The sequence below is a fragment of the Vanacampus margaritifer genome, chromosome 13 (assembly GCF_051991255.1).
Source record: "Vanacampus margaritifer isolate UIUO_Vmar chromosome 13, RoL_Vmar_1.0, whole genome shotgun sequence".
NCBI lineage: Eukaryota > Metazoa > Chordata > Actinopteri > Syngnathiformes > Syngnathidae > Vanacampus > Vanacampus margaritifer.
This window is the reverse complement of record NC_135444.1, coordinates 7,584,107-7,610,407: the sequence shown is the minus strand read 5'-3', so window position 1 is coordinate 7,610,407 and position 26,301 is coordinate 7,584,107. Positions and strand designations below refer to the sequence as shown.

The following is a 26,301-nucleotide window of genomic DNA, read 5'->3' as shown; positions in this document are numbered from 1 at the left end:
CAATTTGAGTAAGTGGCTGCCGGTTGCTTCACTTATATAGTAAGCGGCAGTGACAGTCCATTCATGTGTAAGTCCATTGCCACCCCCAAAACAAAAAAAAAGTGTATGCCCATATCCCACTGAGGGGTGAACATTTGCAACGCTAGCAAATGTTGATTTCACGTCTTCGTTCAAGGTCGCTATATGTTCGCCTAATATTTTAATGTTTTTTCTTGTCGCAAGAACATTTGTAATATGTTCAAAGTCTGACAAAAAAAAAAACATTCAAACTGTTGGCAAATGTCTGACACTGACGTGAAATCAACCTATGCTAGTGTTGCAAATGTCCACCCGTCCGTGGAATGGGGGCTTTAGGTGCTGTGATGAAAGTTTCAGTAAACACCAGGCGGCAAAATGGCCGCCCCATGAGAAGGATAAAAAATTGTGGATTTTGCAGCTTAATCCATATTTCACAAACACAATAAGAATGTTGTGTTTAGACTAGTGGGGACACATGGAACATATTAAGATTTTAATCATTATTATTTGACTTCCCCTTGAAAGATTAAATGCAAATGTATGAACGTGGCCAGTGGTTCTTTCACATACCATTATAGGGAGCCTGTGTACCACTTATGGCATTTATTTGATAGTCACTGCGCTAATATACCTATAGAATGACCTTAATGTCATCCATTTATCGATTTTCTTAATTATAGAATGACTATATTAATTGGCAATTTGTTATTTTCAAACAATATGGAAATGGTATAAATACTTTCTTAATTATTGCATGGCGACTAAGTTAACAGTTTTTTAAAATAAATTGTGACACACATTTAAGTTTTGAACATCTCACTTATCTTTATTTAAAAGCCTTTCCTCTTATAAAGCCAATCTTACTTATTGTAACAGTGCTTTGTTAATGTCAGAAGCAGAGAACAGGCCTTTCGCGGGATGTTCCCTTACAGAGGTACAGTACTTACAATAACTCACAGTCATAATGTTGCGCCCACATTGAGATTAAAAAATAGTTTTGAGGTAGCCACACATTTGCCTGGAATATATCCAAATATATCTTTGAACTGACCGTCCACCCAACATTTAAGGCCTTATCCAAACAAAAATAAATAACAGCAAGGCACAGGAGTTAATTAAAGGGGCTAGAAGTCACTTGAAACAAACTAGCTATACATTTGTGAGCAGCTTTTAGGCGCAGCACGACCCATTCACATACTTGCGCTCACAATGCCACACCCCGTTAAACATTAGCACCTACCAACTCTGAAAACTTGCCTAATGAACAATTAAACATTTGACAGACAAAAAGGTTACATGTACAGTGCTTAACAAATGTATTAGACCACCTGTTATCAAAATGTGAACAGAACATCCAACATCATGGGACGCATTAATGTGGACTCTTTCGATTTCAGTGAGTGCGGAACATTTTACTACTTTGAAGAGGAATAAGGAATTTTGAATAGAATGAAACTGAAAATTTATGATTTTTTTATGCCCAGATGTGGGCTGACTCGTTAGACATCTCTGAGAAATTCTAAATTAATCAATCAAAACATTCCAACACCAAATTCTCTTTTTCTAGTTTTTTGATCATTTGAATTATATTTTAGCAGTAAAAAAAAAAAAATCACTAGTTTTATTTAAAAAAATGAATAAAAAAATAAAATGTGATTTTGGTCATGTTGTTGGCATGGCTGTTAATTTACGACAGTTGTGACATAAACCATACAATAGATTGTGGTTTAATAAATATGTTAAAGCATTGTACAAGTTCTGCTTCAGGTTACTGGTTGTTACTTCATGGCAAGAAAAAGAAATTAAATTGGCTGGCCTAACTCATGTTAAGATATATGTACAGTACCTTGAAAGAATATTTACACCCCTTGAAATCTTTCACATTTTGGCACCTTACAACAACAAACGTCAATGTTTTTTGTTTGTTTGTTTAATTGAGTAAAAGTCAGGCAAGCCCCCTCTATTGTTAAAACTCGTCTTAAAACAAATTTTTATTCTATGGCTCATCATTGTTTTAGCATTTGCTGTTTTTGTGTTCGTGTGTTTCGTGTTTTTGTTATTCAGTTACTGTTTTAACTTTCTTTGTTACTGCATGACTACTTTTTACTCATGTATAGCGCTTTGTATGCAGAGTACAGGGCTCGGAATACAAATATAGATTTGCAGTACCTGTATATAGAGTATGCTTAGAATTGTGAAAACTATATATAATTTTCATTCCACTTCACAATTATATGCTACTTTTGTGTTGGTATCGCAACAAAATACACTCGAGTTTGTGATTGTAAGGTCACAAAATGTGAAAAAGTTCACGGGGTATTGAATATTTTCCCAAGGCACTGTATACTATAAGCTGCAATAAAAACAAGTTAGTTTTCTAGCTAAAACAATTTACTCCAAAGGTTCGGCTTTTCCACAAACATCCATTTGGGGCGTTCAGGTTGGAGAAGCTATACACAACTACAACTCTGTTAGAAATTCATATTTCATGTCATGCTGGTGAACCACTAATATCAGGGAAAGGTTGTTGTACATGGTCAAAAAGAAGACAACATTAAAAAAAAAAAAGCCATAGAAAATCACATTTAAACCTGAAAGTGGCACCAACTATGACTGAGGAGATTTGCTACATTTGTTCATATTATTGAGCAAAACGACTCAAAAATACAACATTAATGGCAAACACTTTTACCAACGGATGTTTTGTCTGTAAAGCTACATACGGAACTTAACATGATTGAGTACACCCCCTTGAAAAGTAAGCTTTTTATCCATTTCGCAGTGAACAATTTTTTTCAGAATTTTGATGATTAGACTAACCTTTGGTCAAACTGTATTTTATCTTTAATTAATTTTTCCAACTCTAAAGAGTAGCTCGGCTGGACTTTCATTGGTGTGTATTTTTTGCAACAATAAATGAATCTGTTTAGAAAAATCACATTCTTGTGTGTGCACGTTGCCAAATTTGATCTGCATTAATGGCCCGCATTCATGGAAATATTTTACATCCTAGTATGCTGTACGAAATATTGATTCTGAGAGGAAACTCGAGTTTTTTTGTGGCAAATATGTTGGGGTGTACTCCTTTATGTTTAGCAACGTATTGAATAGCAATCATTTAAAAGTGGAAAAATAAGAAAGTGCTACAGAAACCGTAATTTTTCTGGCCCAAATCTGACTTGACACAATGTCGCATGGATTGTTACGGAACTTGAGCAGCTATTAATGACCTTTGAAAGTTTTAAACAAGGAAAATGGCTGCAGGCTGCACAATTTGGGGAAGAGGAAAACATTGTGCTTGTAGAAAAAAAAAGGTGTTGCAAATTGTTTTTACAGAATGTAGGATGAAAGAAGAAAAGGAAATCTATGGAGTTTTTATTCCACTTCCACTCATTGAAGTGTTTCGGTATTAATCGTTGCAATTTTGTTTATGTCTGAGAAATATAAGCCACACATTTTCTACAGCCATTCATTTGCTGTACCACTCATCCATGGTCACGGGTGAGCTGAAACATATCTCACTCAACAATGGACAAGAAGAAGGGTGCACCCTAAACTGGGTGCCAGCCAATCACAGGGCACATAGACAAGCAACCATCCGCACTCATCCTCAATTTAGAGTCTTCATTGAAGGCCGGAGCCCGGATTCAAATCCCCACACTCGGAACCGTGACGCTGATGTGCTAACCACTATCTCACCGTGCCACCAACTACGGTCTCTACCGTATTATTGGTTGCACATCAAACACAATGATCACATTTTTGAAAAAAATTGTGCAGCCTGGTAAACCTACAAAACAGGACGAGATCTGTTAACATCATATTGCACAACAATTTGATCAGATCTCAGGGGGGGCTGAATTATTGGCTCCTGGTCAGAGATGGGCCACAAACTGAGGGAATGTGAGCTGGAACCAACCCGTTCCCAATTTTAAATCACCTTTGTAAAAGAAGGTAAATTCACAACTTCTTATAAAGAAAAAGAGTCCAGAAACAATTCAACATCAAATGTGAAATAGCACAGATAGACTTAAGAGAAGATAGACAACATACGGATATGAAAGGAACAAGCACGTATTATGCGAAGGGGTTCTACTTTCTACAGGAATATACTTATTCAATCACGTATAAGCATTCACACTGATAATCTGATGAATTGTGTTGATTTATGTATTGTATCAACAGAAGTAACCTGGAAGCTTTGGTAACGTATGAATAAGGCAAAATCCTGAAATGTAAGGATGAAAAATTCCAAATTCAACCCATTTAAGGCTTCCAAATGTGACTTCCGTAATCATGTCAGTAACCCTAACACTATAAGGTGCAATACTAGTAGCCACATTTGGAGTAATGCTGTGTAGAATCTGCTACGCTCAGTTGCAAGTACAGTTTTTGTAAACCGCAAAGCTTCCTGTGCTTTGGGGGTAACTCAATATATTCACACATCGAAGTACGTTTGAAATGGGACAATCTCGTATCATTTCATTATTGAGGGGCAAAATAGGAAATTAAAGAAAAGACAGACAGTGAAAAGCTCATACACACTAAAGCATAGGTGTCAAACTTTGGTCCTCGAGGGCCGGGGTCCTGCAGGTTTTGGATGTTTCCTTTCTCCAACACAGCTGATATATGATCAGCTCATCAGCAAGCTCTGCATAAGCCTGATAACGATCCTGCTGATTGGAATCAGCTTGTGTTGGAAGAGGGAAACCTCCAAAACCTGCAGGACTGAGGCCCTCCAGGACTGGAGTTTGACACCTATGCACTAAAGCTTTCCATATATCAGACAGGTTAAGAAAAAGAAAGAACTTGGCTACTTGTGGTCGAGTGCAATTTGTCTTGCGTGGCTGGAGAGGCTGGCTGGCATCGAGAGGTCACTTAGTGGAAGTGTTGCTGGCAGTGAATCTTCTCCTTGGCGTTACCCAGAAGTTCCAGCATCTCCTGGACGATGGCCTGCAGCGCACGGCCCAGGTCTTCACCGCTGTACGGCTTCCCAAGAGGAGGCACGTGAATGAAAGCCGAGCGGCCGTGGCTCATGTACAGGGATGTGTAATAGGTGAAGTCGCACAGATACCTGCAAGGAAAAGAAAGTGAGCAAAGCCTGTGGCGCCGAGAAACAAGGCCAAAGAAATGAGAGGTCGCATGTGGGTCACCGTTTTTAGCTTTTGTGGTGATTTTTCAATCAAACAAGTCAGACTGGCATGTTTGGACTTGTTTTACCTTGACAGAGGTCTGTGCTCTATTACTACCAAGTCATAATTGCAATTGAGGCTGATTGCATTGGATTGGATTTAAGTAGCTTCATTCAAAGTGGCTATTATGGTGGGTTGCATCAGGACGGGAATCCAATGCATTTTCAAAGGGCGTCAATTATACACAGATTTTTGCTATTCGTGGGCCGGCACGGACGCTATCCCCGAGAATGGTGAGATTCCACTTGAAAGTTTAAAATTGTAACATCACATTTCACCATTTCTTGGCAGACATGTTGCTTAGTTGCACTTGCACCGAGTCATGATATGACAAGACAAAGTACCGATATTAACATTTTAAGGGAGTTGATTTGTGTGCTGAAACGCACAAACTGAATTATTGCACTCAAAGTGACAGTGTGTAATAAGCTGCAGGCACCACCAGGGCTAACTACGTTTGTGAAGTTGTCCTTTGGGCAGCCATGGCAGGAAGATGGCGCCAAAACAAGGTTAGGCTCCAGCCATGTAATGTAATTAGTGATTAATAGACCTATGATTATATAAATAAAACTACATTTATGCAATACGAAGAAGATAATCAGTCTTCTTTCATGACGGACTACAGAAATCAGTGGACAATTACTGTTGATATGCTGAAATCAGAGAATGTGGAAAATGTTATATTAAATAATGGCTCCAAACGATTACTAAAATAGTTGTCAATGAATTTGATAACTGATGACTTGCCAATTAATTTGGACAGCTCTGTTCAACTCAAGCAACATAAACTGAAAAGTACCTTCCAGCATCTTTAGAGACAGACACAGCAACTCCCAGTCCGGAGGCGGTCACCCTCTTGCAGACTGATTCCATGTCAATAACGGAGTCGATACAGTCTGGCCCCCCCACAATGCAACACTGTGAATCAGGACAGAAGCTACTGTTGTCCAAGCCCTTGTAGCCGTGATTTCTGCCACACTTCTCTAATGTGACAGTGGTGGCCATGCCTGATACTCCGACATGAACAACCAGCTGGAAAATAGAAAAAAAAAGAAGAAGTGCAGATAGTGTATATTACCGGTATACTGTATGTTTACACAATGGCGGAAAGTCAATAACTACTGGACCACATCAAATGCAAAACCCTTTGTAACACAAGTATGATCCACAGCAGGCTTGCATCTTGATCTAATTCGTCGTTTGTTGCATTATTTCATGTCATTTTAAGTACAGTACAGTATTCAAACTTAGGCCGTTGATGTGTGGAATACTGGTTAATTATATTTAGAACATGTTCACATTTGATGTATTTACAATAACAATACTTCAGTCAACATGGGCCATTATGACATTTCTTGTCTAAAAACGGATGCACTGTTGTGTGGTTGTTTACACCTGTTGGCTGTAGGTGTCACATGAGTGTCACGGCCATTAAGAATTAAAACAGAAGAAGAACGTTTACGCTGCTCAATGCAGGAAATGGCATTTCGAATCGCTGCTGCCACGTGTGGCCGAAAAACTAAACTGCGCACTTCCTTCTTCACGTCCACAATGCACACATGGTGTCACAACTGCAGAAAGAGGGCGGGAAATTCATACCCGAATGCAGTCTGAAAACAATTGGCCAGAGGCTTGCAGGAGTACCCATTGTGAGCAGCTAAAGTGTTAATCTGCTAATTAGAAGATGTTTGAGTCATAAATGGTCAAATAAAAAGGCTATTGTAAAGATATTTTGGGACAAATTCCTACATAGAGCAGCTTTAACATTGATTGATATTTAAACTTAACGTGGTACATGTTTCTACTCTATATTTTGTTTATAAATTAAAGAGATTGTGTTCATTAAAATCAAGGGGGAAAAGGATAGATAGATAGATAGATAGATAGATAGATAGATAGATAGATAGATAGATAGATAGATAGATAGATAGATAGATAGATAGATAGATAGATTTATTGATTTATTGATTGATTGGTTGGTTGATTGAAAGAGCCAATCTTTTAGGCATTGGTGATAACAGCATGCACTATCACTTTTACCACATTTTTACTTTTTATTAGCTTAATTTTTCATTTGTTTTATTAAATGGTTGAATTGTACTTTGAACGTAAAGAACAAAAAAAATGAAACATGTGTACCATATATTATCCCAAAAGATAGATAGATAGATTTTCCACCGAGTGCAAGTCAGGGTTTGATGTTCCAAAGCGTAACCATGACTTACAGATTTGAACTGTGCTGCACACTGAAAATGTGTATTTAGGGGGGGGGGGGGGTGACATTAAAAGCTAATTTGGTTAAATGTCTACATTACAAAGGTTTAGGAAAAGACATTTCTTCAAGTAATATAACATACTGAATTTTTTCTCTTTTTTTGTGTGACTGTGGGCGGAAACTGACGAAGTCACTCAAGTAGCCTCTAGCTAATGCGAAGCAAACAACTGCGCCATTGTGCTACCTTTAATAAACATACAACTGATGGCATTTTTTTGCTACTTCTGTGCTGACAAACCCAACTTAACTTAGACAGCGGTTTCAATTTCAATGTTTCAAACGTTCTCTCACTTACCATCGGATGGTACTTCTTCCATAATGACGGAACTAAACTCTGCACTGTTTGGTACTCCACAGGAACCTCGTAGACCTGCAAGTCCACTTCAGTGCCGAGCCCGAGCTTCTTCAGCTCCTGTCAGGACACAAAAAGGCGAGTTCACATGTTTGCCCCCCAGGCACGTCATCCATTTTCTTGACCGCTTTTCCTTAACATGGCCGTCAGTGAGTTGGAGCCGACCGAGTTCAGCTGACTTTCGACAACAAGCAGAGTACACACTACTAGACTAGTGATGGGAATTGATTAGAATTTAGCGATTACAGTTCCATTATTGATACTTCTTAGTGCTTATTAATCTGATTCATTATCGATTCTCATTGGGAGAGGTAATGAAACTATTCAAATTATATCACTGATTTGACCATTTTTATCATTTTATGATATGATCATACGAAAGATGATTCTACATAGTGAGCGATAAAGACAAGATTTTAGATCCCAATACAAGTCATTTTTCCATATCCCCCAGTAGCAATATAAAACCCAATAATATTTTTCCTTAAAATTACATTATCTTAATGGCATTTTTTCTCTGATCTTGCTCCATTTAAACATTTTGTATAGAAAAAAAATGGATAAAAGACAACTAATATACAAAAAAAAAACACCATTATTCAGTGGGAAAATACTATTTGAAATATTTGCCGTTAAAACCTGCTATTGTGTAAATTCATTGTAATGTAGTGTAATGTAAAATGTTGTTTACATCCATGATCATGGTCCTCTAGAAATGCCGTAAACAAGTATTTGCAGTTGATGTAAACATTTTCTTTTCTTTTTCTTGTTATGTTGGCGCAATAAGCACCTTTATTGATGTATTGCAAATTATTTTGTGGGTGCTGGCCCGACCAATATACATTTTTTGAGGCCAATGCTGATGCCGATTTTTGGCAGGAAAAAAATGCAGATTACCAATTAATCGGCTGATTATTTAAAAAAATATATATAATGCATAAAACTATCCCCCCCTTTCCTAACTTTTGCTATTAAGATTTACTCTGCTTTTAATGACAAGTCCATAGTATGACCTTATCAACAATTTTCATGAAGTATACAAGGTTTTTGTATAGATGTATGTGTCAATAATAAAACTATACTGACTTGTTTACAACTGCTGTACTGTATATGGTAAGAGTACATAATTGGGCTGGAAAAATAGCAATCACGATTATTTGATTGAGATTGAAATCATGATTAAAACAATTTGTGATTTCAAAACTTGGTATTTATTCAACTACTAAGGCTGCTAAACTACTTAAAAATGTCATGGTAGCATCATGCCCATTCATCCCTGCACTTTTATGTGAAATTCAAGCCTCTTGCATTTTTTATAACTCTTTTTTTTTTTAAGTATTAACCTTTTCTTTTATATATTTTTCTTTTGTGTTATTTTCACAAGTCTTGGGACTTACCAGGCTAACCTGGTACACCTCTGTGATTTATTTTGTGCCATGTCATGTGGAAATGTGTGTTAAGACAAAAAAAATCCTTGCATGTTTGCATCCTTGAATTTGGAGAAAATAAATGCTTTAAATCCTTGAAATATAAACTTTAAATATAACTTGAAAGGACAATGACAAAATAAAAATAAGAACGTGAAATAAGAATAGAATATACTCAAATAATAGCAACTGAAAACAAATGCTGACTGTTCCTGTGCGTTTTGGCCTCTTGGGGGCAGTATGGTGTCGTGCATCCGTGGTGTACACACTTAAAGTGAGTACAGAAAAAAGTTACGATTGAATTCTATTAAAATAACTCGTTTTTCACACATTGGGAAAAATTTGTGATCCCGCAGGCACAGCTCTGACTACAACGCTGTGGACAACATGGGCTGTGCTGCACTTAAATTCTGAGTCAAATTTTACAGATTCATTTAAAATACAGGTACAGTGTTCTCTCGTTTTCCGCTGGGGTTAGGTTCCAAAAAATATCCGCAATAAATGAAATCCGTGAAGTAGTTACCTTTATGATTTACATTTATTATAAACCTTTTATGGCTCTAAAACCCCTCACCACACAGTTTATACACTTTTCTCATCAAGGCATTTACATTTTCTCACGTTTCTCTCTTGTTTAAGCATTCTCAATGTTCAAACCTTCATAAATTTTATAAAATAGGTACATTACTGTGAAGAGAAAAAAAAGCATGCAAAATTGCACTAAAAAAATCTGCCAAACAGCGAGGTCGTGAAGTGAACCGCGTTATAGTGAAAGAACTATATGTATTACTCAATGGGTTCCGAGAAGCTATTTGTAAGCTGAGAAACATTATATTTTGTTTTAATATTATATTAAAAAATAATAATTTCAATTAAAAAAAATCATAAATTAAATTAAATTTATTTATGTACAGTATATACTACTTTTTATTAAATTAAATTTAGTGCATTTTTTATACAGTAAATTAAATTGAATTTATTTATGTACAGTATATACTTCTTTTTATTAAATGAAATTAAATGCATTTTTTATACAGTAAATTAAATTGAATTTATTTATGTACAGTATATACTACTTTTTATTAAATTAAATTTAATGCATTTTTTATACAGTAAATTAAATTGAATTTATTTATGTACACTATATACTACTTTTTATTAAATTAAATTTAATGCATTTTTATACAGTAAATTAAATTGAATTTATTTATGTACAGTATATAATTTTTTTTTTTTTTTTAAATCATAAATCAAATTGAATTTATTTATGTACAGTATATACTACTTTTTATTAAATTAAATTTAATGCATTTTTATACAGTAAATTAAATTGAATTTATTTATGTACAGTATATAATAATTTTTATTTTAAAAAAATCATAAATTAAATTGAATTTGTTTATGTACAGTATATACTATTTATTAAATTAAATTAAATGCATTTTTATACAGTAAATTAAATTGAATTACTTTATGTACAGTATATACTACTTTTTATTAAATTAAATTTAATGCATTTTTTATACAGTACTGTAAACTGTAAAAAAAAGAAAATAAATATGCTTACATAGATAATGGAGAAGGAAGAAGAGGTGGATGGATGGATGCCTTGTGCTTTTTTCTGCCACTACCATCATTATCTTTTGCTTGATCAGCTATGCTAAATAAAAGTTACATGCATGGAAACATGTAAATTGTTCAAGGTACTGCATGTGCCGAAATACTAACAGAGGCAAGTGCAAGAATGAACTGGACGGGCGAGTGAGAGAGAAAGAGACCAAAAGACAGAGAGAGAGAGATGAGATGTGTGTATGGATTAAGAACCACCACTGCTGCTTGGCTAATGTATGATGTGGCGCACACTTAAATATGAACTTGCAAATGCAAATATGCAAATATGACATTTATGGACATCGGTTAGCATTTGTTTGCATCCACGAACGTTCATACGTTGAATGCTTGTAATTCAAGGAGCGCCAGTCGATATATTTTGATAAACAATACCAATCAAAGTAAGTGATTGTGGTGGGCACCAAAGACATTGTTTAATGAAAAACTGAACTCAATATGACAAAATTACTTAAAAATAGTCCATCCATCCATTATTTGAACCACTTATCCAATTCATGAAAAAATATGAAAAAGAAATCATGCAAAAACGACAAATGTGTGTCATATTCACAGGCAAAGCCCAAACTCCTCCCCTCATCTGCTTGCAGGACAAATAGCCCTGGACACTGACCCCCACTGCCCTGAAAGAAGGCTCGCTTGACCACGTCTGTGACCCAGCCACAAAGCTGCCTTTTGTTTGCCTTTAATATCCTTATCAAGTTTGTCTAGACACCCTGACAACCAACATCCCCCCCCCACACCCCAACACACACACACAGTTAGTTGCCCCAGCAGGACCCCCAAAGCCCTATGGTGTAGTGTGAAGCAGGCATCATGCAATTGCCGCATTGTGTACAAGATACAGTACAACCTTCATCTCCAAGTTATGCTAGTTTGAATATTATATGCATGCATCTCCAACAAAGAATGCAAGCCTCATTATAAATGTGGCTTCTTTTCTTTCTGCAAAAAAATATGCGTGCTGTACATTTTGAGCATGTCAATCATTGATGGTGGTTAAACTCACCTGTACCGCAACCCAGCTGGCATTGACTGTGTGTTCTCCGAATGGCCCAAAACCTGCAACATATTGACTGTTAGTTCAGCTGTATGAATATAAAATATTGTCCTCTCTCATTGTGTCAAGATTTTGGAATTTGTGCAATCACTAAATAACATTACAATAGTACAATCAGTACAATTTTGTGCCCAGCAAATGCTCATGTCAAATTAGTTTTACTCAGTTGTGTTATAGTTTTAGCATGGAACTTACTCAAATGTCCTCTATTTCCTATGCCAGTTTGAGATTTAATTTCACAACGGGGATGAAAAAAGTATCTGTTTATTTTTCTACCTATACCGATCAATTTTTCTGTGACCTGCAAAACTAGCGGCGACAGACGAGAGCTATTCCCTCACACAGCCTTGTTTATATTGGGACCTATAGCCCAGCCCCCCTCCACCATCACTCCAAGGGTCAGCGGGTCCCTGGGGGTTGGGTGGAGGGAGGATCAGTCTGTCTGACAGGCTGCTGAATAGGAGCAGAACGAGGGGTCGCTAGTTGCCAGCCGGCAAGCTATTGTGAGAAGGCCGTTCCCAGGCATCCTATATATCTGGCATCAGCTGGGACGCCTTTGTGTCTCGAAAACAGAGTCAAGTCACTGGCCGTGCTCCTTCTCTTCACGTTTTACATGATGACGGAAATTAATCTTGTGTCATTTCACTGTGAAACTTGTGGTTTGCTTTTAAGAGTTGAAAAGCAGTGGCATAGCCACAAAGCATGATTTAAGTGGCAGGTCGTGTAAAGCAGCTAAACAGCACAAACGATAAATAACAACAGTGTTAAAAGTAGCGCAAGAAAGAGTTAACGTGTCAAGTCAATAATGGTACTTAATGTAAAATATATCTTTATAAAAAAGAAACTTTGAAGAGGTCCTTTATTAGTGCGTTTCCATTAGGGGTGGGAATCTTTGAATGTCTCTCGATTCGATTCCAATTTTTGGGCCTGCGATTCGATTCAGAGTCGATTTTCGCTTGGGGACGATTTTTTATTCAAAATGATTTGATTGACAATGATTTTTGCTTCAATCTATAGATGTGCAAGGAATTGTAATGAACTACTCCAGTCTGACTCGCTAATGCTAATTAGTGCGCTACTCGTGGCACTTTTATCACTCAAAAGAACGGCTCCACGCTGAAAAAACAAACAAACTTTATAATAATAACTTAATCGTGACTTTTTCCTTCTACTCTCTAATGTGGCTACAACTTAACAGTGTTTTAGACCGCGTGGAACCACACTGCCCCTAGGTGGCCAAACCGGGTGCAACATTAACAGCGCTCCAAATAAAGGCACACACAGACAAAGGCAAGACAGTATAAACAGGGATGTGATTTGACCAAAGTGAAATTATCTGAAAATTTAGCCGGGGGTCTGGGGGCCGCTGGCACCCAGCTAGGTCCAGGGTCATGGGTTTTCTGTGTTTTTAAGTACTTTCAATGCACTCACATGACAAAGAAATAGACAAAACAACAGCATAAATTTTCAATGTATATTGAACTATCCCATATAAAATGGCAGTTTTAGTCAACTCAAAATCAGTCACATTCAAAAACATTGGACTGCCTTTGCTTTTAAAAACTATCACTGAGAATATCATCATATCTAACTAATGTGATTACTAAGTTAACACATAAATAATGTTGAGGGGTTCAAATTTCATGAACAAATAATTGTATCATGACCAAATGAAAAGTAACTCATATTAGAGCATACCACAAATGTCTTTGTTATAGCAGAAGATGTTATCTGTCGGAGTCATGTGCATACACAATGAACTACTAAAAAAAAAAAAAAAGAAATTGATTTTTTTTTTGGGGGGGGGGGGATAAAAAAAGCGGAATTCCGCGAATTAGCGGAAAAATCACATCCCTGTATAAAACAATTTAAATAAAATCGATTTGGGGACATTGAAAATCGATTCTGAATTGTACCAAATGAGAATTTTTTGGCACACCCCTTGTTTCCATCCTTTTTAATGTTTGTTTTTCTTCATACTTAAAACCGTTTTGCACTGTTAACAACATTTTAGCTATAACATTTTGTGGTGGAAATTTTCAGCAATTGTTGTTGTACGTGTGAATCGGCAGTTTACCAGCGGTGGGCACTGCCGTCTCTCCGTCGGCCCACCGTTTCGGCGAAGTGCCTGCTTTTTCGGCGAGGAGATGCGAAGCCTCAAAAAAATACACAGACTGAACACCAAATGAAGCAGGTTTTCGTCCATCGAACCGGGTCAGTACAGACAGTCCTACTCATTCCGTGTAGTTTTACGAGGGTTCACTTATTTATAAAGTACTCGCAGAAACACTGGGCACCGTCAACGATGGGCTGATGGAGAGACAGAAGTGCCCACTACTGCTGCCCACCTCAGCTGTTTACAACAGCTCCAACCATGCAGTGAATGACTAGCGGCAAAATAACCAACTCCCAGCAGCCTTCACATCATGTGAAAATAACCTATTCATGGCCAACCTATGCCAAGGCTAACAATATAGCGCTCCGGCAATTGACCAATCAGGGCTGTTCATGGCAAAATTACGCTAGCGGGAGAGTTGCCAGTCACTGCCTATGCTTTTTGCACCATGCTAAATGTTTTCACTATTAGAGCATTTTGGCCATGATATTTTATTCGGCAAGAATATCGGCACTATTGGACTTTCACCAACATGTAAACAGCTGGTGCGGCTTCAGCGAATAAAATGGGCAAATGAAGCAAGAGCTAGGGTTAAAAGAGACAGGAGATTTGAACCATTGCTTTGTATGTATGTGTTACTCTTAAAGTACAAATCAACAGCAGTTTGAAAACTGCAGCTGTTGTTTACGTTCAAACCAGCTTGCAGCCATCGTGAGTGATGTCATGCACGCCCATAATTATACTGGTCATACTGGAGACTTAAATCATCGTTCTCTTTCGAAGCTTCACCACAATACTTTTAGAATAGTAGTAGTAGTGTTGTAGTAGTAGTAGTAGTTGTTGTTATTATACACTTGTTGTGCTTTACGTTCGATCTTATCTATACAGCACTTTGTTCCAGCCGCGGTTGTTGTTGTTTTTAAGTGCTTCATAAATAAAGTTGAGTTGAGGCGATCATAATAACAGGGAAAATTCCATCCCACGTTTTTCGGTTTTAAACATGTTTGACACAATACTAGTAGCTCACATTGCGGAATAGTTGTATAATAACAAGTACATTATCATAAAACTTTGTTTTCCCTTCCTAATGACGACAGAACAAATCATTCGACCTGCAAATTGGTTTTCCTATTTGGCACCACGCGAGAACCCATACGCCATTCCACTAACCTATATCACTAACCTATAAGCACGCAGTCTTGACATGCTACTTTTTCTGCTGCCTGCAAAGGCAGCCGAGTGGAGCAGAAACAGGCCGACGCCATTAGCGTTCAAACAGCTGTCATCAACCAACCAACCAACTTTTGCACTACTTGCACCCGATGACTAGCTTGCCGGGAGACTCGATAATAGGGAAGCAAAAATTAATAAATAAGGACACACCTGTAACGACCACAGTCCGTTTACTGTTGTCCATTTCCCGTCGTGAGACGTCGAGTGTTTCGGTGTTCTATTCGGTCTGTGTTGTGCAGCAAGACCATAAAGTCTCCCCCGTTGACCCCCTCACAACCACAGACCGCGAACGACCAAACATCCACGGCTTGAAGGAACGTGATGACGTCACTAGAGACGTAACGGCGGCTATGGTAGCTGAAACGTGTCATGTGACAAATAAACCAAAATAACACACCAGTAACTATTTCGTTTTTTTATCCGTGATCCTGCAAGAAAAACACGGTGAAACACCTTCCTTACATCAGTTTCCACCATTTAAATGTCATCATTAATCCATTATGGGTACCGAAAAAACATATATTTGTTACCTGTTTTTAATGAAGAAGAAAAAATCTAAAAACCAAATGAAAGAATGGAAAGAAATGAACAGTTTTTTCAAATGTTTATTTATTTATTTATCTGTTCGTTTGTTTCTATAATCAAATATTAATTAATCAATCCAAGTTAATTGAGAACAGAAACTATTTTGTGTAGAGTAAGATAACTGTCAAAAGGCATACGTGATTAACGAGTCATATATGTAGTAATTTAGTAATAACTTGAAAAGGTGGTGCACGGTACAAGGTAGTAGTACCACTGTACTGCAACGATGGGGAAGAAAATGCCGCTATGTATCCATCCATCTTCTTGGCCGCTTTTCCTCACAAGGGTCGCGGGGGTGCTGGAGCCTATTCCAGCTGGCTTCGGGCAGTAGGCGGGGTACACCCTGAACTGGTTGCCAGCCAATCGCAGGGCACACAAAGACGAACAACCACACTCACATTCACACCTAGGGACAATTTGGAGTGTTCAATTAACCTGCCATGCATGTTTTTGGAATGTGGGAGGAAACCGGAGTACCCGGTGAAAACCCACGCAAGCACGGGGAGAACATGCAAACTCCACCCAGGAAGGCCGAAGCCGGGACTCGATCTCATGTCCTCTACACTGGGAGGCGGACGTGCTAACCAGTCAGCCACCGTGCTGCCCGCCGATATGTATATGACGTATATAAAATAAAACAAAAAGCAAGGAGTGCATTGCCCTGACAAATACATTAAATTTATCATTAACAGTGGTCACTCAAAATGCCACGTACAAATCTCTCAAGTTTACAGCATAGTTAAAACTATTGTGCTAAATTTTATACCTTAAACTGTGTGCCTGAGGGCCACATAAGGCCCACTCCGTTCTTGAGTTAGGTCTATCAAGCATTAACAATACATGATCAACAGTCCTGTAATATTTGCTGCATTAACTTACTTTACTTTTATTGTAAATATTCCAATAAAAGTAAAAAAATAAAAAACATTATAAGTTGTAATTCATAAATAGATTGTTAATTACTCCATTGTAAATCATAAAAACATTTTTCAAATTAATACATTTACAACAATTTAACAATTTATTAGAGTTGGTTGATTAATATAGTATAAAGAATATATAAAATAAAAAATAAAAAAATAAAAATCCAGAACTGTGCTGCCAGGATGGGGGTGCGTAAATTTGACCACATCACCCCCATCCTGAAATCACTGCATTGGCTCCCGCCTCACGGTGTCCACCAGAATGGAACGCCAGGTTTCCCTCCTCACCCATCAGTGCATTCACGGTTATGCCCCACAATACCTCAAAGAACTCTTCATACCAAAGACCTTCTCACGAACCCTTCGTTGAAATATAAAGTGCATTACAAATGAAATGTATAATTATCATTTTTAAAACATATCAGTGAACTAAGCGATTTTGCTTACGGTACACCACATTAACATTTTAGTAATTATTTGAGGGGAAAAAAATTATATTACAAATTAATTATTATATATTTATTTATTTTTAACCTAATCTTCAAACGACCTGGCCTAAACGTGGCATTCCTTGAGCACAAAGTTAGCCCATACCTGTCCTGAAGGCTACTTGTACTACCCATTTAGGACAGTTGAGGGCAGTATCTTACATTTCATAGCCACAATCCGCCTTTAAAAACTTTCGGAGAAGAAGGCAAAGAACAATTGTGTTTTCATACGCCTGAAGGACGGATTAAAAATCTTAACCATAGACTATCAGAATGGTACGTAACCTATTGGGGTTTTATATAAAATGTATCACAATCTTAACGGCAACAAATGATGCCCGGTGTACTTGATAAGAAGCGAATTGCGGCAAGAGCATAGCAACGACAAAAACTGCTCAGTGGCTAGCGCTAGCTTGTTAGCGGTAAAGTCATAACAGTGCAAAACATATACCTAAGCGCTTCTTGTTCTGAAGAGTAAATACTGGAAGGTTTTACGTAGAGCTGCAGACCATCGTCTTGTTTCAGCTCCTTTTTATATGTGGATACAGTTACGCTAAACAAACTGAAAGTTGAGTGAACTGCAGCACCTGTTTTTGTTGTTTTGTTACCAAAGTGAAATACTGGTATGTACGCATGGTAAGTTTGTAAATGTAATATTTTTTTTTCGTTTTACAGCTTCCTTTATCTTTGCTGAAGACTGCCCAGAACCATCCAATGGTGAGGCTGAATTTATTTCTGTGTACAAATGTGCATTCACATAGCAGGAAATCAACAACACATCACTTCTAAGCATGAGTTGCTATTCTCTGAAAACTTAAGTCGTGCATGAATTTATTTTTAATGAGGAAAACAGAGAGCCGCGATAGGCGGTTTCTTATTTGTTTTTTGTTTTATTTTCTCAACAGTTGGTGGAGCTGAAAAATGGCGAGACATACAACGGTCACCTTGTCAGCTGTGACAATTGGATGAACATCAATTTGAGAGAAGTTATTTGCACCTCTCGGGTATAGTTAAACCTTTCTTTTGCTTGTCTCCTGTCAGCACTTTATTATTAAACGGTTCGTCAACTCAACTTGAAGAACACATTATGCATTTATTTTCAACATTTAAAACGGTACCAAGTTTGCTATTCTTTTGCAAATAATCTTTCCCTAATAATTTCTGTGACATAATCTTGTCAAATGTCAATGGTGAGTATGGATTGTTTGGAAGTTGATCATTGTAAGGTCACAAAGTGTGAAAAGGTTCTAGGGCTATGAATACTTTTTCACTTAATTTGTCTCTCATAGGATGGTGATAAGTTTTGGCGGATGCCCGAGTGCTACATCCGAGGAAGCACCATCAAGTATCTGCGAATCCCGGACGAGATCATCGACATGGTGAAGGAGGAGGTGGTGTCGAAGGGTCGCGGGCGAGGAGGCGCCCAGCAAAACAAACAGCAGGGGAAAGGAAGAGGCGGAGCGGGTCGAGGTGAGCTTTATTTATCCCGCTTTTTGCTAGCCATAATACATTTGGCTGCTTTTATCGTGTGCAATCTCAAGACCTGTGCTCTTGATTTGTCAGCCATTTAGCACATTTTCAATTGACCATAAACTTAACCCCCTTTTAAATTGTACCACTTCTACCCTGAAACAGTTCATTCACTTAACCATATTTACAATTTCATATACGTATGGATTAAGTAAGTGAAGCTTTTTCTATCGGTTTTACGCCGGGTCCATTTAAGTGAATGAGAGCAAACCCTGCCTTTCAATATATCCACTTTCCTCTTAGGAACTACTGTACATTGTACGGTGTCTGTTAAGGAACACACAGGTTGCTTCAGAAAGAGGACGTGGTCTACAATAAAGACAAAAATGGGGATATATTGAAAGATGGGAGTTGGGACTCATTCTCATTAAATTGAATGGAGCCAATACACAACTTGAAGCTTTTCTTATTTTTGTGCTGTTTGTCAAGGCAACACTATATTGATATTCACACACACACAAAAACAAAAAATTGTTGTAGAAAGTAAAGGTCTAAATTAGGAACATAATTGTTGTCTTATTTAAGTAAATATAGTAAGTAAGTAAATTTGTGGAAATGTTAACTTTGTAAACAAATGCAATGGGAGGAAAAAGTATGTGAATGGAATTTCTTATTTCTGCATAAATTGGTCAAAATGTGGTGCGATCATCAAAATCACTAATAAATGAACAGTATGTTTAAACTAACACAAACAATTGATATACTTTATTGACCATAGCATGTAAACATTAGGACTGAGAGGAAGAAGTACCTAAGTGAACCCTTGGTTTGAATAATCCAATTGAGATGCAGTGGCATGACCTCGAGAGCTATTCACAGCAGACATCCCAGGAATCTTGCTGAACTGTGACAGTTTTGTAAAGAGGAACGATCTTTAATTTATCCTATTTGGTGTGCGCGTTTGATTTGCTACTACAGAAATTGTTTGTTTGTTTAAACTTTTTGCTGCCGAAAACAGTTATTCATTTTGTTTTAACAGTGTTTCCAGGAGAATTGTAGTTAGTTGTATCACATCATATAATTGTGTTCAAAATCTATTGCTGATATCAAAAATGCATTTTTGTGAATGAAATGATGCCTTCTTACTAGTTTGTTTTGGTAATGTAGGATTCTCTTTCTCTGACCGTTTTGCTGTTAGGAGGCGTGTTTGGCGGTCGAGGCCGTGGAATGAGCGGCCCTGGACGAGGTCAGCAGCAGCCGGATAAGAAAGCAGGCAAACCACAAGGCTTGAAGAACCAGCACTGACATGATGATGTATCATCAGCAACACACGCAAGAGCCTCTTCCTCACTACGCAAAAATACAACCAACTCTCACACAATCAAGATGAAACATGATGCCCTGGATTATTTTTTTTTATTCTACTGCCAGTAAGATGGTGATGTACTTTTTTTATTGTAACCTTATCTCACCAGGCAGAATGTTTACTTTTAAAATGCAACGGCAACATGTTTAGTTTCTTTACACACGTAACCGATTTCTGTCATCTCATCCACTGGAATAAACTTTTTGTTTTTTGTTGGTTGTATATCATCTTAATTATTTTGAGGGTAGTTTTACAACACAGAGCTGCAACTTTATTTGCATGCATTTCCCTTTTTTTTTTGCACTCGTCATGAATACATCTGTTCATTATTATTTGGGTAAAGATTTTTGTTGGGAAAAAAAATAAGGTTCTCCTTCTGTGAAGTATGTAATACACCTACAATGGATTTTATTTTGTCATTGCAAAAGTGTGGTAATTTATGTACATGAGAACATGGAAATTAAAGAGCTTTTGTTTAAAATGTTGCACTCAGTTTGATCATGCAGATTGTCAAAATAAAACGCACCAGCATTATATGGGCAAAAATATTGGAACAATTTGTTGACCCTATACAAAATGTAAAAGGAACTAAATGTGGGTTTGGTCCCAACTTTGAGGTTATAGTAGCACGCTGGGAAAACTATCATGCGAGACTTGCGGGAGTGTGTAATATCAGGTCAATGACTATCAATTGGGTAACTAGTTGTAGTCGATGTAAAGGAAGTTTCCATTCTTTAAATTCGACAACATCCCTCTGATGGCGAGAATGGGAGTGCATACGTATGTGCTATGGCACCAGTCTAGGGTGTAGGTCACCTTTGGATTGATGTCACTTAGAATCAGCCCCAGCTTCCAGGACATTGAACACGTTTGATGAGTGGGGAGAAATTAAAGGGCAGAGTCCAATTAGAGTGAAGAATTTGTGTTTTTAACTTTTGTCATATGACTTACAATGCTTTATTTATATCTTCCATGCCTCATCAGACGTTTGGCTCATCACATTAAAAAAAAAAAAGTAATTCATACTAGTATGTATTACACAGCTTATATTATTTATCGGCATAATTGTATAATTAGGCTAGTTAAACTAGCCATTTCCCGATATGGAGTGAGTAGTTTATTCTACAAGGCATGCGCAGTAGCTACATAACTGCTTCACTGTCTGCATGTCATTCCCCACCTGACCACCAGTTGTCACTAGAGTGCTTCTTGTTTTCCCCATCCGTTCATAGCGGGATGAGAGGAACGATAGGCAACTAACAATGAATGGGGCCACAAATTTACTACTTGGGGTCCACATACTAGTACCACACACTTCCTAATGAGTTGCTTGAAGTTTATTGACTCAATGTACATCATATTCATTTTTCATAATACATTTCTACATGTATAAAAGATCCATTCTTCAACAACAAAGGATTTTAAGTATTTAAAATACTGTGACCACCCCCCCAAAAAAACATAGGGCCCTCATGCATAAATATTACCATTCAAGGACACCGCAAAACTGCTGAACACCAAACCAACATTAAGTACAAGAACTAAATTTAAGTGATTTTTCACGAACATCAACTGACTAAAAAAAATTATGATTTGGAGGTACTAAATGTTCTGCATGTCATTCCAAACCTGCAAAATATTATTAGGTCTACTCAGGTTGCAGTTGCAACCGCAACTCAGAGCCGTTGATAGAGAGAGTTTGGCCAACTCTGTTTCAGCAGGGTAACAAGAGTTGATCCAGCAGTTGACCAATCACAACGTACGCTCTGTTTGGTCAACTGCTGGTCACATGACGTACGGACGCCATCTTGTTACCCTGCCGAAACCGAGGCTGTGTCTGAATGTCCACCCTTATCCCCTAACCCCACATTCACTACATAGCCACGCATTATATAGTGGCCTAATATGTAGTGCCCTCATTTTGTCTGGCAATTCGGACAGCCAGCTCACTACTTTCTCCTCGTCGCATATCAGTGACCACCGTACCTGTCATGACGCACGGCGCATAAATCTCTGACTATTTATTGTGAATGAAAATGTTTTAAAACTGTACTTTATTTCCGCTGTTGTACATATTTTCAACTAAAATGAATGAATTATTTCTGTAGTATGTATTCAATGTATCACTTTGATTCTTGCACTGTCGCTCACGCCATGTTTTTTTCATACTCGCAATGCATTGTGGTCTATATCAACCCGGTTGAGTGAACATAGATGTTCACTACTTTTCAGAGTGCATTGTGGGTAATTTTCAGTGCCTAATGCCTACATCTTCGCTCCCTAGACATTCGGATGCCACTACAAAATGGCATGACCCCTCAGTAGGGCACTATATAGGGACAGGGTGCACATTCGGACACACCCAGAGTTAGCTATGCTAAACTCTCTCTCTCAATGGCTCTGACGCAACTAAGCCATGTCCGCCATCGACTGATGAATGGTGATATTACAGCTTTAAACTATGGCATGGAACCTCACTATTTGTGGGGGGAGTGAGACCAGCGCACGAATAGGGAAAATCTGCGTAGTATAATTGAAGCCCATTGAAAATGCTTGGGAATTTTAATTTTATATTATTTTTGTAAAACCAAACCCCTTCAAAATTATTCAGAAAAAGATGCTGATAAAGCTTCAACAAATATTTTCCACCAAAAAAAATTGTGGTTAACCCCCCGAAAACAAACAAACAAATAAATAAATAAATACAAGTACCGATAGATAAATATTGAAAAGGCCCGCAGGCTGCCAGTTGTCCATCCCTGAAGTATGCCAAGCGAAAAGTGCATCCTAACTGTGAACAGAACAGGGGCATAAAATGGAAGACTTTCTGGGCCCTCTCCACACCCCACTGGTCACCCCATCAACAAAGGTGGCCTTTACTCATTAGAAGGCCTACATGCGGTAACATAATGTTCTAAACTGTGTTTTGTGTTTGTGATAATATTTGACATCCAGAATAGCCTATATTGTATAGCTTACACGAGTAGCATTGAAAGTAATTTTAAGAAAATATATTATTAATGTTACTTAGGATGTGTTCACGGTTAAATGGGATTTTCGAGGTCAGAACAACTATTTAAATATCTGTGTAGGTATGTAGTGTGCGTGTGTTTATGGTTTTGATGTAGGAGGGTTCATCTCAGCATCTCAGTGTCATTCCACTCTATCCTCCCTCTTCTATTTTTGTAATTGCCAGCCAATCGTCACCTTCCTTCCTTTGTGCTGCTCTTACCTGCGTCACGCTGCACGTGTTGCCTTGGTAACCTCCGATGCGCCTCCCCTCCCACACACACTCTTTATCCTCCAGTCCTCTTGCAGTATGAGCATGAAGGCGACTTGAGGTTGCTGATGCAGGCGGGCTGCACACGTCATCACTCCCCACAGGATGAAGGCCTATTTTTATCAATGGGCACAAAGTATACCATGTAAGATGCACTGCATATTTATAGAATTGCATCTAATCTAATCCTTGCCTTCCTGCACAATTTTTCTCTCCATATTATATTCTTTTCTCCCTAAAGTGATCATTTGAAGAAACCTTTCTATAGATTAAAATTGCTAAACCGATTCAAAAGTGAACCCATGCATACGTCATAACATGAGAAATCTGCAAATGTTCTTAAGAAACAACAACTTTCCTTTATTGGTTAAGCCTCAACAAACTTCCACAACAGCACTCACAAATGAACACCTTCCATTTCCGCCTCATTTCTATAGAAACCTCTGACATCACAGGCTGCATCACATGATCCACCCGCATATTGCCTTGCAGTAGTGGATGGAGCCTACCTGTGACGCACAGAAGTATTCTAGTAACTCTTTAATGGCCAGAGGCATCTCATTGAATGAAAAATTGTCTCACTTCCACTTGCATTGAGATCATATTTTTTTCCCTAACTGAACTAGAAAAGAACAGTTAATATTGTAATGAACAATGTGGTTTTAAATGTCATTTTTGGGGATTGAATTGTTTTTGTTTAGGTTTTAATAAAACACTAATGTATAAAACCGTCCAGAAGGTGAGGAGTTTGGGGACATTTGTCTTATAAAACAACTTTCCACTATGTGTGAAGTGAACTCACTATTGACCTTTTACACGTGACGTCACAGCCCTCATGGGAACGCCCCCTATGGGACGCTGGACAGCAAAAGACCCACTTGCCTTTTTATCCCATACCTACTAATAAGGACAGAAGACGTTGATTGATAGCAGCAATCAACAGAAAGGACTGTCAGCCCACAAAGTATTCACGGATTTGCAGCGATCAATTTTTGCTAGCTTAGTCGATAAATGTTGTAATTAGATAAATGTTCAAACATTTTACTAGTAAACGTACACTCTAACAAAGATTGTAACATAGGTGTCGAATTGCGTGTTTCAAATCACATTAACGAGCCAGATAGTTAGCGTCCACTCCAACTGCACAAACACACAGCTTAGTTTTAAAATGCACCTTCTTCAAAACTATTAAGTGCATTTGACTGCTTAATAATGGGGGATTTCGTCTTTGTGCTTGGAGTTTTTCACTCTGGAGTCATATTCATGAAATTACTGCATAGCTTGCCACTACGAAAGTCATTTGTTCCATGCTAGTAAACATAGTAACATAACATCATCACAGCGTTTCAATATAGAACGGACTGTGAAAAAATAAGTCAGTTAGCATGATAAACAAGTTTTACCTTTGCATTACCCCCAGTGCGAGCGTAGCATCTCGTCCCAGAGACTCAGCCAGCGACAAGCTTTTGAATCAGCCCCGGTGTAAGGAGAAGAGACGGCATTGACTACATAATAATATAGGTCGTGCGCTGGGAATTCCGGCAAAGTTAGCGATTTGATTAACTTGGTAAAAACAGCAAGCGACAGAAGGTAAGGGGCTGTTTTCAAACTGGCGATCTCCAACTATGAGTTCCGAATAAATGTGCAACTTCAACTGACAGGCGAACTTCGGTTGAAGTGGCTCCATAGGCAATAACAACCTTTCATTTGTAAAATAACAGTTGCCAAGTCACCAAGTCGCTCCAGGTCACGTCCATTTCCATTCAACAATCATTTCCTTCCGCCGTCTGTCATAGGGCAGTCACGTGATCACTTGACGTCGGTGCAAATGGTCAATACAGTATGTCATCTGGCATAAATGTACAATGAATGCCAGTGATCATTAAGTGTGTGGTGAGAAATTATCCAACTTTACTTAGTTGGTCCAATGATTTTTCATTTCCAATAAATAACGTATCTTTGATCATATCAGGTAGAACAATTAAATGCTCTTCCCCTATATGACAGAAGGCCTAAATTTGTGAATAAACTGAGATTAAATCCTTATTAGTAGTGTAAACTTAGTTTTGGTGATATTTTTATTTGGTGGTGTGTTCTGAGATTTTGTATTTTTGGGGGTAGGGGGTAAAGATAGGGAAAAACCAACAGTGTAAGTTCTGTACATCAGGGATGTCAAACAAACTTTTGTCAAGGGCCACATTATGAATATAAATGAATCCCTTATATTATCACATACACAACAAAATCTAATAAAAAGATGTTTGTTCAAGTATTTTTCAATTTATTTTGAAAGGCGGATGGTAACAAAAATATGTTTGCAATATCTCAAAGTTATTAAGACAATCCGTAATTTTGGTATTCAAAAAAGATACATGAAGTCGACTCGCATGATTTGCATGCACAGACCGCATAAAATGATGTCGCGAGCCAGATGTGGCCCCCACGCCATGAGTTTGAAACCTGTGCTGTGCATATTGGCCTTGTATTATTCGATTGGTGCTATATGTACATTACCGTCATATGTCGTTTTTTGTCGACAGGAAGTGGCAAAATGGACACCCTCTGAGATGGATGGTTTCTGCTGCACAGACACAACCACAACACTAATCAGAATACCTTGTAGTGGAGGCATATACACGTTCCATATTATTGTAAAGATAAAGAAAGTTATTAGGTTGACTTCCCCTTAAATATACAGTCCTGTAGCCTACATACAAAAACATGGGATTCACAATTATATAATATCTAGCTGTAGCCCACACAAAACAGAGTGAGACACCTTCTCCCATATCTGTGGACGAACTCATTCAAATAGAATGGAGGCAGACGCGTTTAACTGCTACTGCGCACGCGCTGCTGTGACATAACACAACTTGGGAGCGTAGAA

General features: G+C 37.9%; 2 protein-coding genes across 4 annotated transcripts; one reads left to right on the top strand and one right to left on the bottom strand.

The window, feature by feature from the left end:
- Window positions 1-817: 817 nt before the first annotated feature.
- On the bottom strand, window positions 818-26,301 carry LOC144062526 (pyroglutamyl-peptidase 1-like). 3 transcript variants are annotated; one of them, XM_077583993.1, is made up of 6 exons: window positions 25,929-26,301; window positions 23,367-23,527; window positions 11,903-11,955; window positions 7,781-7,897; window positions 6,010-6,242; window positions 818-5,092 (listed from the first exon to the last, which is right to left on the bottom strand). In XM_077583993.1, exons 4-6 carry the CDS (start codon window positions 7,781-7,783, stop codon window positions 4,897-4,899), a joined length of 432 nt encoding a protein of 143 aa, XP_077440119.1. In that variant the 5' UTR covers window positions 7,784-7,897; window positions 11,903-11,955; window positions 23,367-23,527; window positions 25,929-26,301; the 3' UTR covers window positions 818-4,896. The 3 variants fall into 3 exon arrangements, with proteins under 3 accessions (XP_077440119.1, XP_077440120.1, XP_077440118.1); XM_077583994.1 differs by lacking the exon at window positions 25,929-26,301 and adding an exon at window positions 24,818-25,162; XM_077583992.1 differs by lacking the exons at window positions 23,367-23,527; window positions 25,929-26,301 and adding an exon at window positions 15,453-15,628.
- lsm4 (LSM4 homolog, U6 small nuclear RNA and mRNA degradation associated) lies at window positions 17,446-20,615 on the top strand. The gene is made up of 5 exons (XM_077585130.1): window positions 17,446-17,574; window positions 17,974-18,015; window positions 18,204-18,302; window positions 18,588-18,768; window positions 19,967-20,615. Exons 1-5 carry the CDS (start codon window positions 17,572-17,574, stop codon window positions 20,071-20,073), a joined length of 432 nt encoding a protein of 143 aa, XP_077441256.1. The 5' UTR covers window positions 17,446-17,571; the 3' UTR covers window positions 20,074-20,615.

Bases quoted from the DNA above. Each gene is read 5' to 3' on its own strand.
- lsm4 (XM_077585130.1), top strand. The intron at 18,303-18,587 runs GTATAGTTAAAC...TGTCTCTCATAG, and splicing joins AAGTTATTTGCACCTCTCGG to GATGGTGATAAGTTTTGGCG. The intron at 18,769-19,966 runs GTGAGCTTTATT...TTTTGCTGTTAG, and splicing joins AAGAGGCGGAGCGGGTCGAG to GAGGCGTGTTTGGCGGTCGA.
- LOC144062526 (XM_077583992.1), bottom strand. From the start codon at position 15,486: ATGGACAACAGTAAACGGACTGTGGTCGTTACAG. The intron at 6,243-7,780 runs GTAAGTGAGAGA...TCTATTTTCCAG, and splicing joins GGAAGAAGTACCATCCGATG to CTGGTTGTTCATGTCGGAGT. The intron at 5,093-6,009 runs GTACTTTTCAGT...TTTTCCTTGCAG, and splicing joins GTCTCTAAAGATGCTGGAAG to GTATCTGTGCGACTTCACCT.